General features: G+C 40.2%; 1 protein-coding gene across 2 annotated transcripts; it reads right to left on the minus strand.

Annotated features, from left to right (window-relative positions):
• Positions 1-17: 17 nt before the first annotated feature.
• On the minus strand, positions 18-12315 carry LOC306858834 (ras association domain-containing protein 8-like). 2 transcript variants are annotated; one of them, XM_079399590.1, is made up of 5 exons: positions 12057-12315; positions 5785-5970; positions 3930-4828; positions 2726-2855; positions 18-2579 (listed from the first exon to the last, which is right to left on the minus strand). In XM_079399590.1, exons 2-5 carry the CDS (start codon positions 5894-5896, stop codon positions 2458-2460), a joined length of 1263 nt encoding a protein of 420 aa, XP_079255716.1. In that variant the 5' UTR covers positions 5897-5970; positions 12057-12315; the 3' UTR covers positions 18-2457. The 2 variants fall into 2 exon arrangements, with proteins under 2 accessions (XP_079255716.1, XP_079255717.1); XM_079399591.1 differs by having other exon boundaries at positions 2747-2855; positions 12057-12295.

Here is a 12315-nt window from a genome sequence, read left to right on the forward strand (position 1 = left end):
AGACAGTAAACAGCAATGCTCTATTCTAAATTTATTTCATATTTTACAGTGTTACTGCACCTTTTCCACTGATGGCATAAATAGTTTATGCTGCTTGATAAACGTCAACATAAATCATTTCAATGTGTTTTCCAGGCATCTGACACTTCTCAAGAAGGAAGTAGTTTAAATAACATAATTTGTTAAAAATAGAGCTGAATCGAAGTCTGTTACCCAAAGGGATTTTGGTACTAGATAAAAGGTTAAAACTTGTGATCCAGAGATATCAAACCATGATGCCATTTGATTTTAACAACTTTCAGCTGAGCTTAATATTTTAGTCACACCTGTGTGCATAGCAGCAGGTGATAGAATGCACACTGTTAATTTCTAATGCACACACATCAGTCCCAAACCTCAAGCCTGTTATAGTTGCACATATTTATGCAGTCATTTAGCGCAGTCCATGTTACACCTTAATACAGCCCAGTTGAGTATTACACCTGTATTAAGTGCCATAGGTGGATCCTCAGGCCCCTCACACAAGCTTAAAACTGAACATCAGTGCATGCAGCCTAACAATGCTAAAAAATAAAAACATTGTTTATTTTAGATGTTTAGAAAGCACTGTGCAATTTTTTTTATCCATGTTAAAAATAGTCCTCTTTGCTACTTATTGATATGTTGCTATATGCTATTTACAACTTTCGCTTTTTTTAGTAAGGCATGCTTCTCAGATGTTTCCCCTCATCACACAGAGATGACATTGTTCTTCAAGTCATGCGCCATTCAGATAGTCGAATGCTCATTTGCAAATCATCTGAGCACCAGTTCTGTGTGAAATCAACACACAACTACTCAGTCACTCTACTAAAATCGTCAAATGTAGAAGCAGATGGTTTTTGTTTTGAATGTATAGCATGATGTGCAAAGCTTTAAACCAAACCTGTTTTTTTTTTTTACTAAAAGATACAATGATTCAGTCATCCATGAAGATCATGTTAATACTGGCTTTTGGCAAAATAGTGTTATTGGGGGAAAAAAAAAATCAGTAAGCTAACCAGTTTACAAAAATATTAAAACAAATTCAGAAGTTACTACAACAAATATAAATGAGTAATTCCTTATACATTCTTCCAAAAGCTCCTTGCTTATGTCCATATTAAATGTAAAAATAAATGGAGACATTTTGCATCTGTGTGAATGTAGTTTTAAGGGAAGCAGGTGCTACCTACTACAGTTAAACAATAAAAACAAAAATCATGTAATCAACAATAATTTGGAACTGCTTCCCTTTGCACATACACACAATTACAAATCTTTACATTCATGCAGATATTCATGACTTCCAGAACACTTTGGTTTGATAAGAAATAAAGTTCTAAAAACTAGTAAAAACACTAACAATTTGCCTAAAATATATGCAACTGATGTGATTTTTGCTAGTATATGGAGAAAAAAAGACAACTCTAGATAAGGATTTTAGTGAGATCAGCTAAATAAAAAAATAAAACAGAAATAAAATGCATTTATTGGCCAAAAAGGTTCACTGAAAGCTTAAGCAGAACACGTTGATCTAGGCCAGTCATTACGACTTGTGCGTAACTACATTGTACATGCATAATTTAAAAGGCTTCTTTTTAAAATTAAGCTGTTCAGCACAAAACCAGGTTCCTTTGCTTCATTTTAAAAGGTACTAAATTTCACTTGCCACAAGCTGCTTTCATGCAAAAACACCTCTCTTACTCACTCTCACACCGTTTAAAAATATTGCATGCACCTGTTTTCCTGATTAGCGCAATCAAACGCAGAAAATGATTCTTCAGCTCTTAAGATTTCAGTAAAATTCCAGAGCAGATGTTTTGGCCAATAATGTGCAAACTAAGGCGAAACCCCAACCCTTTCTATGAGCTTTTATCACCACTATGAGCCATATAATATAAATGCATAATTTATCATCCTCAACTATCTCTTTGCATCTCCCTAAAATTCCTTCTGCTTGCATAATCGCATCGAGTATGAGGTTTACCTGGAGATTCAGAAACATTCTAGAAATGAAAGACATCATGATGCTGCATTTTCTAACTTGCACCAGAAGGTTGATGGATTGAACGTAGGCTGAGGCAGCATGTATTCTGTCTGTTTGAGTCAGTAGTTGCCATATTCAAGACATATTCAAAGCCTTACTGCGCTTTGGGTCCAGTGAAAGTGAGCATACATTCAGCTGGAGATGTCTTTGAAGGATTTGGAGAAAGCACTGATTGGGTTGGATTAGTCAAACAGCCATCAAGAGGAAGCAATCATCTCCATAAAAAAAACACTCGCTGCTTGTTGATGAATCTGTAGAGCAAACAACAGATACCTCTGTAATTCCAGGAAGTATGATCTCTCTCCAAAGGAAATCTTCATGGTCTCAGAGTGATATGGAGGCATGTGGGAAGTGCAGACTGTGTTTGAATGTTTATGTCCAGTGCAAAATCAGACATAGATGCCTTCTGGGTTAAAGGTCGTGTTCAGCGGGCTCTGCAGAGCTCGTAGGTCAGCAGGAAGTTGTCGAGCTGATCCAAGCCGCTTCAGAGATCCAGACTGATTTTCTGACTCTACAGAGATAAACAAAAGAGTGACTTTATTTGTGAAGTACACTTTACAACTGACACGTTGTGCTTTAGAGTTTAGAAACATACGTTATAGGTTGGTTACATTAGGTTAAATGAAGAAAAAAAACAGACAGTCTCTATGTTTGTACCTGTGTTAGCTTCCTCCTCACCAGGGTCTGCTGGTAGAACTGTTACTTTGGTGCCAGTCTGTTGAATAAACTGTTGAAGGTTCACCTGCCTCAGCTCCTTAGTTAACTGTTCCAGCTCCTGCTCTCTCTCCTAAATGAAACAATCAAAAGTTAAAAATGTTCACATTTTTTTTAAAGAGAGAGGGGAGCCAAACGAGTATATTCCAAAACCTGCCGTACTATAATTTGTTACTTCGACAGTCCAGATAGAATTTAGTGCTAGAATTTAATAAGTGTGTCTGTCTTATGTAACGTTTCTGGTGAATGCAAACTGTACTGGGACATATCCTGCTCCTTCACTTCATCTGTAAGCTCTGGCAAAGATCTTTTACATAATATCCGTGACCATTACTCCCAACCCCCACCCAGCTCTCTTAACATGCTGCAAAGCCGATTAGTAGCATTGTTGGAACTTAAGGCCAAAGAGTCCAAAACAAAGCAGCTGCAGTTCACAAGGTTTCAGCACAGTCATGCTTGTACTGCATGGAACAAAGCACTGGCTTTTATTCATTAGTACTTTGTTTGCTTCATAGGTTGTTTTGACACTTGGTTAGAGAACACTGGATTTACTACCAAAACTTTATATGCACAGAACAGCACTTGAGTATATCTGTCATGGATGCAATGCAAGAGATGCAAAGACTGCTCCCTGAAAGAACAGCTAATACAGGATTGTCCAATCCTGCTCCTGGAGGGCCAGTGTCCTGCAGAGTTTAGCTCCAACCTCCACCACCACACTTGTCTTGAAGTTTGTAGTGATCCTGAAGACCTGGTTTAGGTGTGTTTGATTAGGATTTGAGATAAACTTTGCAAGATTGTGCTTTTCAGGATTAGTATTGGACAGCCCTGAGCTATGAAATATAAATCTTTAAGAAATACATTTACTAATACATATACTTTGCATGAAGTCATCAACAGCGATTCACTTCTGCAATTTTGGACAAATTGCTTTCATACCAACTGCGAACCATACTTGAATACTTAGTTTGCTGTTGTGCACCTGATTTTGGACAACTTTACACTAATCAAATTGACAAGACTCACTCATGTCAAAATAGATCTGGTCCACCCCAAAGGATCTACTTGTGAAAGCAACCTCAGTCAATTCTGATCACTTTCAACTGTTAGTCTAAGTGAATTGTCATCTTCCTTCAGGTGATCTCACCTGTAGCCTGATGTTCGACTGCCCAAGTGAGAGCTCCACAGCTCTGCAGCTGCTCTCCAGTCTTGCAGCCTGCTGCACCTGTATGTCTAGCTCGGCACGAGCCTTGTCCAGTCGCGACCGGACCTCCATTTCATCCGCTAGCCGCGTCTCCATCAGCTCTTGTTGCAGGCGCTCTGCCTCCAGTCCTGCTTCCATGCACTGAATACGTGCCAGGTACTCTCCCAGCTGTTCCTCGCACTCTTGTACACGGCTGCGCAGTTCCTGCAGCTGCTCACGAAGTTGCCTCTCATTGTCCTGCTCAATCTTTAACTCATTCTCCCAGAATTCATGCTCCTTCATCTCCGCCTCATTCCTGCGGACCTGCTGCTCTAGTTTGACCAGCTCCTCTTCTTCTTCCTCTGTCAATTGCTGCTGCAACTCAGTCTCGCAGCATTGCAGTTTCTGCTCTAGGATGTGCAACTTGTCCTTCTGCAACTGCACCAGGCGGGACAGCTCCTGTGTAGGGGCTGGAGTGCTGCTGCGGTTTGTGTTTACCGCTCTCTGTTTGGACTCACCCTCACGATTCTTCCCGAAGATCTCACGTAACCCCTTGGCACCACCGGTGAAAGTGAGGGACTTGCGTTTTGGTTCACGTCGTTTGAGGGAACGTTCGTTGGCTGTGGGGCGGAACTTTGCCATGGGAGGGAGACTTTGGCGGTATAAGCTGCGCTCAGGGGCTCTTGCAGAGGTGTCCGAGGTGGGGCGTTCACTCAGAGATGGGCCTGTACGTTGAAGCACCAACTGCACATCACTAGCATACTGACCCCACTTATTCAGAGAAACCACAGGATTCTCATGGGGAGCCAGGTGCCTCTCTGTCTCACGCCATTTTTCAATCAGCGTGTAGCGACCTGTCCGCCCTGCAAGACAATGCTTTCACATTAGCAATTTGAAGTGCAATTTCTGCATTAGCGTAAAAAATCTGAATTGCAAAAACAATGATTGTATTCAAACAAGTTTCCCAAACATTCCTCCGATCTGTCATTAGTCAGCCAAACAAGTGGTCCCGCCCACAAAAACATCTGACATGTTTACATTTTACTTGGCATGACAATATGAAAATCTACGCTAAATCCAATCTGGCCCGTCAGACTAAAATGGATTTCCAGGAATGCAATTTGAATAGGAATCCAAACCACATGAATGTAGCTCGAAACGGATTTGCAAAAACAGATTTCATGTAGTTTGTTGCTGTTCAGACTATTTAAATATGATCGGATTTCAATCGAATTTGCACAAAAATCAGATTTGGTCTGACAATAAGAACGAGGCATAAAATACTTTAACATACATTAACTTTAATAAAACTGTGTATGGCAAAACAGAGAAGCAAGCAGAAATACACACAGATTTATCTTTCCAAAGGAAATTCATTCGACATTCACCAGAGCCCAGGCGCCTCAGTGGCACAGAGATTGCACTCATTCATGAAATGATGGAATAAGACAAAGTCTAATTTTTTCTAGTATGGGGTGATAGGGTCGAACTCTGAGACTAGAAGGGACAATACTGCATTTCACTGCTCCAGTCTCTGATCTCAAAGAGGGCTTGTTGTCAAGGAGACAACCATAGTGAGGGTTATGTTGTGTAAAAAACAGTGGAAAGGAAGAACAAAGGAGGAGGGAGCTTGGAAGGGAACATGCAAAAAAAAAACAAAAATGAAAATAAGTTCTGTTAAAAAATGGTACCATTGTGTAACAAGTTATTCACCAATCAGATTGTGTTTTTAGGATGTAAAAGTGACCAAAACCCTGTTTGGATCTACAGTAAATAGGCCTATATAGATTATTAGGGTACAATGTGTTTAGTGTCTCACCTATTGCTTGGGCCAAAGCGATAACAACCTCTTGACATGTGGTGACTTCTGTGACCCCGCAGACGATGCGCTGCACTCCATCCACCCATACCTTCAGCTCCATGCCTCTCATCTGGATGATGTCATTCCTCACCTCTGCAGGCACCCGTTACAAGCTCTCTGGTCTGCATGCTGCTCTTATCACTGCTTCAAAAACCAAAGAAATGTTTGTGCTAATTCCACTTACATAAGGAATGATTTAACCATAAATACCTCTCTGTATTCTTCAATAACAGTGATCTTACTAGCACTTGGTTCTTTATGAAACTCCATCCATAATGTCAGTCTGGCAGATGGCATCTTTAGTTCCTCGTGTAGGGAGGGTTTGGGTACTGCAATGCTAAAGTTTTACTCCCAGCTTGCTCACACAAGCCCTGGTCTGTTATATCCTCAAATCCGGCTCGCAAATCAATTTTCACTTACTGCACTGGTTTGGCTTTTTGTTATCCTCTTGTTCTCTTATAGGGATTGTGGCCAGTTGATGGACATCCTGTTTTTACCTAACCCAGCACTATATTTTGCCTGTCTGACTTAATTTTACAGTCTGATATGAGTGAATTCATTCTTTTGCATCAACTCACTTATATGTATCAGTGCTATGTATAGTCAGAATAGATAGTTGAAATAACTATTCAACTGCCCCCAATTGAGAACACTCTTAACTAGGTATTTTGAGATTAAGACCCTTGAATTAAAAGATCAATTAAACAAAGCATACACAAATATCACAGAATATATGCATAATACTCCCAATTTCAGATGTATTGTCAGATAAATGTTTTTGTTGTTGTTGTGCAAGTTTTATTTACTTAATTTTATTGTTAAGGAAAACTGGCATATACTGATGCTTGTCCTCCTCGGTGGTAGTGTACTGAGTGAGCAGAGTGATTTATTTAGCCATGAACCACTCAAGCAGAAGAACTGGTCCAAACAGGCCTGTGTGAACAGTATGTATGGCGCCCATTCCCATGAGACACACTCAAAGGATAAGTGAGATGAGCTGTACACCCTTGACAGGTAATAAGTCTTTCAGTGTGTGTTGTGAAGAGAGAAAGTCCTCTGTTTGTCTCTCATTCTGTCTGTCTCCAGGAGTGTTTGGGCTGCTGAAATCTGAAGTGGCCTCTGATGGGCAGTGGACAATATCTTGCCATCTCACACCGAACTGATATCCATGATGGATATCTGTATCTGCATAGTGCAGTATGTCAACAATACGGAAATACAGTTTTAGCAAACCCCTAAATATTAAATTCAGGCATGGAAATCGTCCCTAAATTTGTGCCATGTATTTTAAAATACTTGACATTACGAAACCAGTTGAGGAAGGGTGCAATATAATGTTTTAAAGTTGTAAAGTAAAGACAGTAGCAACAGATCTCTTCTTCTATATTGTGACAGTGAAACTAATTGAAAAACAAAAAAGAAGGTCAGGGACTTGGTTCTGTCCATCAGTTACTGATTGCATGGAGGCAGATATGAATGCAAGCTTGTAGTGTTTCGTATAAAAGAAGGGGGTTTAAGTGAACTAAATGATTGTAGATGGCCAGCCAAGCTGAATCATTCTCAATAAGATGAATAAGACACATTTACAAAATAGGGTAAATTTCCAGTTCATGTCAACTTTAAATGATTGGATTACCAATTTTGGGAAATCCCAAATTGAAGGAGGTATCCAAGCAAGAATAACAGAGACAGAGGGTTGGGTTCTTTTCACTTTGGCCAGTACTAAACCATCTATAGCAACCACAAGGAACACCCTAGTAACCACCTTGAAAAGCACTTAAAACAACAGAACTGCTTGGCCACCTCCTACAACATCCTAGCTTTTGCATGGGCAAGCATCACTCACATTTTCTAAATATCTTGTTTTAATTCTGTCCTGGTGTGCGTTTTGATACTCTGACATCATGTTCTAATCAGTCTCTCTTGGGCAGAGACATCAGGCCAGGAAGTCTAATCATTCACTTCTACTTTAGAAATCTCTCATGAGCTTGTTAATTCAGTTCAATCCTACCCGTTCAGCAAAGCAGCATGCAGTGGTTTTCTTGTATGTTATAAACACTGCATCAAAGCCCTACCCCCAACAGTATTATGTGTCAGCTGCAGAATCTGTGTTTAATTGTATATACATGATACAGGCATCTGCCCCATACGAGCTTTAGCTCCATGACCTGGGGCTAAATTTAACTAACTCAAGGCTTTGGCGTCCTGTTGTAAGGTACAGCCAAGACAGCTGCTAAAGGAGACGTAACGCGTCTAAACTCACATTCCAGTCGACTCACGTCTGACGTCTGTAAACACAGATCAGCACAGCACATATGGCTGTATGCTACAATAACCCCATTGGGTGTAACGGTCCCTGCATGCTGTAGCGCTCTCACATGCTCGGTCATGTCAATGATGTACATCCATTCTGCTATACTAACTCGGGGCTGTTGAATATAAGAGTCAAAAGTTTCTAAAACTACTCAGGGTAGCTGTCATATTTGTTGACCCAAAACTAAGAGGCGAGGGCTGGCAGTACACTCCATTCAATATGTTGTTTGTTGTAAAATTTAGTGTCGATTGTTTATTCAGCAAAATTTGTGTCAGATTAAACATATTGTCTACCTTGACTAGAGTCAGTACAACATATTCCAGATCTTTCAAGAGGTCTGCTTTTGAGATGAAAGCTTGCTCTGTTGTCTAGTATTTCAGTCGCTGTAATTCTTGGAGTTTTATCTACAGCATTTGAAAAGCTCCTCAGCACCCTAACGGTGTTTGTGGACTGTAGTGGGGGGCTGTTCTAACAAGGGTCCAGACAAACACAAAGGTCCGCTGGAGAGACGCCCACCCCTGCAGGCCTCACAGCATGACTGGACACAAACAATCCATCTCCATAGTGATGCTTTTGTAGCTTTGTGAATCTCTCACATGGCCGGCTGTGACCGGCCTGGGAACTAACAAACTCCAGCAATTAAGAAACAATCTCTTTATTTTAACTTTTGTCCATGTCCCACTGTAAAACTTTGTCCTGTCAGGGGTTCCCAGCTGAACAACACACCAATGAGTCATGAACTGACACTGAATTTAACCCATTTAAAATAAAATTGTTTGTCAGTAGAGCATCTGTTGAGGATGAGAAACCCTGAGTACGATTCATTAACTCAAAGCAACTTTAGTCTGAGGTGAATATGTCACAGTAATTGGCTTTATCACACACAATGTGGGGGAAGAGATGCCGGACATACGCATACCTTGCAGTTCAAAACAAAAGTTTAATTAGTTGAGCAAGAGAGAGCTCAATCTTGTTTCTCTAAAACATTTTCCTTCAGCATTCATTGTTAAGTAATAATGTGGTGCTGCTAATGCGGGAGCCGGGGGCTCTTGGATTTCATCAAAAATATCTTCATTTATGTTCTGAAGATCAACAAAAGGTCTTACAGGTTTGGAATGACATGAGGCTGAGTAATTAATAACATAATTTTATTTTGTGTGTGAACTATCCTTTTAAGTATGTTTGATATTTTGGCCCCTAGAAATGACTGGTGTGTCGGCGCCAATAGCCTCGTGGTTAGTGCGCCGACATATAGCGCAACTGTGCTCACGGTGACCCGAGTTCGAATCCAATCTCGATGTCCTTTGCCAATCCCGCCCCCTCTCTCCTCCCAATGCTTTCCCGTCTGCTCTCTACTACTGTCCTATCAAATAAAGGCATAAAAAGCCCAAAAATATAACAATAAAAAAATAAATGACTGGTGTCCTTCCTTAAGTTTAAGTCTGTGATTATTTCAACACTTTTATCTTCTACCAATCTGAACACTTAATCAAGTGATAGCACAGCTCTCCACAACACAATTTGAGGTGTCACTGAAAGCAATTATTTAGTTGTTCTGTCGCCAATAATTTGTTGTTGTTCTGTCTTATATGTTTCTTTTTAGACTGTAAAACAACAGTCTAGGCAGCGTTGCCACTTTGCAGACAAACTAATTAGTGCAAAATAAGCTGAACATACAGAGTATGTGCAGTCAGAACAATCGTGCAGTATGCATGCAGTATTATACTATGCTGATTATGAAATTCATCACATATTGTGCAGTGCACATACCCTAATATTCTTTGGTTTCTTGTTGCACAGCAGATAAATCCCTTAATTTCCTTGAGTTGGACAGTGTGGGTTCAAAAGAGGGAAGTGAACTGTCTGTGAACTATGACATGCACTCTTATTAGAAACCAACTAAAATATGCACACAGCTTTCTGCAGCCTACATCAGATCCTGATCTGCATTGCCATCATGCATTTATTCATGATATTACATGTACATCTGTCAGCACAGTTCCATCTCACTACCTCTGTACTGTTGTCTACTCCGCCTTCACTCAGCTCTCTATTGCTTTCTTCTCTCTTCCTCTGGTAGGTCTTGTGCTGGAGTTATTTAGCACGCTGACGATATCAACGGTCAGCAGATTTGATCAGTGGGTGTTTGATGAGCCAGCTGTTGTCATATAACACTGTGTGTAATGAGTGGCTGAGGCATGTGTAATCGGTTGTGAGTGAGTCATTTCTATGAATAAGGCATGTGTAAACAGATCTATAAGTGAGGCAGAGGAAGGTGGTGTCCGAAAGCTAAAAAATGCACATACAAATCCTGTGTTGCACAATATCCTGGCTACTAAGATGTCTCTGTCTGGTCTATTTATGATGGGTCTTGCCCTGCCTGCTGTGTCTGAAGGAGTGGTTGAAAGCAGTGTGTTGAAAATGAACTAACGTACTAAAAATTTCAACAGTTCAATTTTGACCAAGAAATTAGCAATGTGTTCATTAAATATTCACTTGGTTATTTGTTCTAGATCATCATATGTGATATTCACAAGATATTAAGATGCCTCTGGAATGTGGTCTAGAGCCCGTTTCCCTTACAGACAACAGTTTTAGTATGAAGGCACCCTTTGGTTTCACACACAAAATGTCTGTATAAGCAAGCAGCTCTTGAAATGAGGGGTGAATTTATCTTAATTGTCAGTACAACTGAGAGAGTGGACATGTAGAAAAATCTGATCCGGTTAAACAGAAATTCAAACCAGCTGTAAAGCACATTAACTTAATAACAAAGGCAACAGTTTGGCCTCTACAGTATATTCTTGTGTAAGTTCTGATAGTCGGTTTATGTAATCAAACCAGCTTAACAAAAACAGTCCTACCTATTAATAAGAGTGCTTAGAACTTTGCAGTTTGTATGACATGTAAACTTCGAAGGTATTGGAGCAAGAGTTGTGTTCAGTTGTTTGATGATCATGTTCATAACTTTAAAACAAAACATCATTCAGCAGCATTATATAATGCCTAATTCATTATATAATGTAATTTACTACCCACCTTACTTTTAATATGACAGCAGGTGTGGCATTTTAAACTTTTCATCAGCCCCTTCTAGTTTTTTTAGGCGCACAAAAAGAGTATGTTATGCTGCTTGATGTTGCAAATTAGTATTTATTATCAAAATCATACATTTATTTTTTTCCTGCACTTTGTTATTCTTTTAGTTATTTACATATAGCAGCTAGTGAACCAGAAGTCTCACACAATCACAAAACATTACTATTAGTATGCATTTCAATAACTGCATTGTCAGGAAAATTTGATTCAAATATTTCCACACATTCATATTTCAATGTACACTACCGATCTGATGAACATTAACAGTGAGGGTTGGTTGTCGCACTTTTGCTCCGATTAATGTTTTACTTAAGGTTTATAAAAATACACAATAGAGGGGCATGTTGTAAGTGACAATGGACCCTAAGCCTTACAGGTTTTGATTAAAACCCTTATGAATAATCAGATACAACCACTGTGACAACTAGCCCCAGTCTCCCTTAATGTCTAATCATGACTCATTAATGAAACTTACTATAAAGGCTTAGTGTTTATGGGATGCAGTGCTGTATGTTTGTAAGTTTAGGAGGGGCTGCAGGCCTGCTGCTGATCTGATGGAAAACACTGACCATCACACTGTCATGTAACCCATTGAAACGCATGTCAGTAGATCTGGGCTGGTGATAAAAGCCCTGACATTGACTGCACACAGTATCGTGACATGCATCTGTTCTCCTGCGCATTCATGTATCGCGTCCCGTCGCAGCATTTAAAGATGCCCCATGAAAACACATGAAATACATGTCGCCCTTCTATCAGGCTTTCGCGATGGTGCAAAACACGGTGCGGAGATGTTTTTTTAATATAAATTTCGTACCTGCGTGTGTCTGCAGTCCCGGACCGTCACAATCCTCAGCCCGGGTCTGTTACTTCGCTTCGCCGGAGCAGAACCCAGATATAAGCAGATGATGTGGTTGTCCTTTTAATGTTTCGTAAAGACTCCCTTCATCTGATGTCCGTGAATGTAGTCCGGTTGAGGTCCGCTCGCTGAAGTTCAGTCAGTGTGGCCCGTTACATCAGCGGCAGCTGCAGCTCTGCTCTCACATGAGTTAATACAGAGAGAGGGACACCGCAAC

Source organism: Barbus barbus (genome assembly GCF_936440315.1).
Source record: "Barbus barbus genome assembly, chromosome: 39".
In the NCBI taxonomy this organism is placed as follows: domain Eukaryota; kingdom Metazoa; phylum Chordata; class Actinopteri; order Cypriniformes; family Cyprinidae; genus Barbus; species Barbus barbus.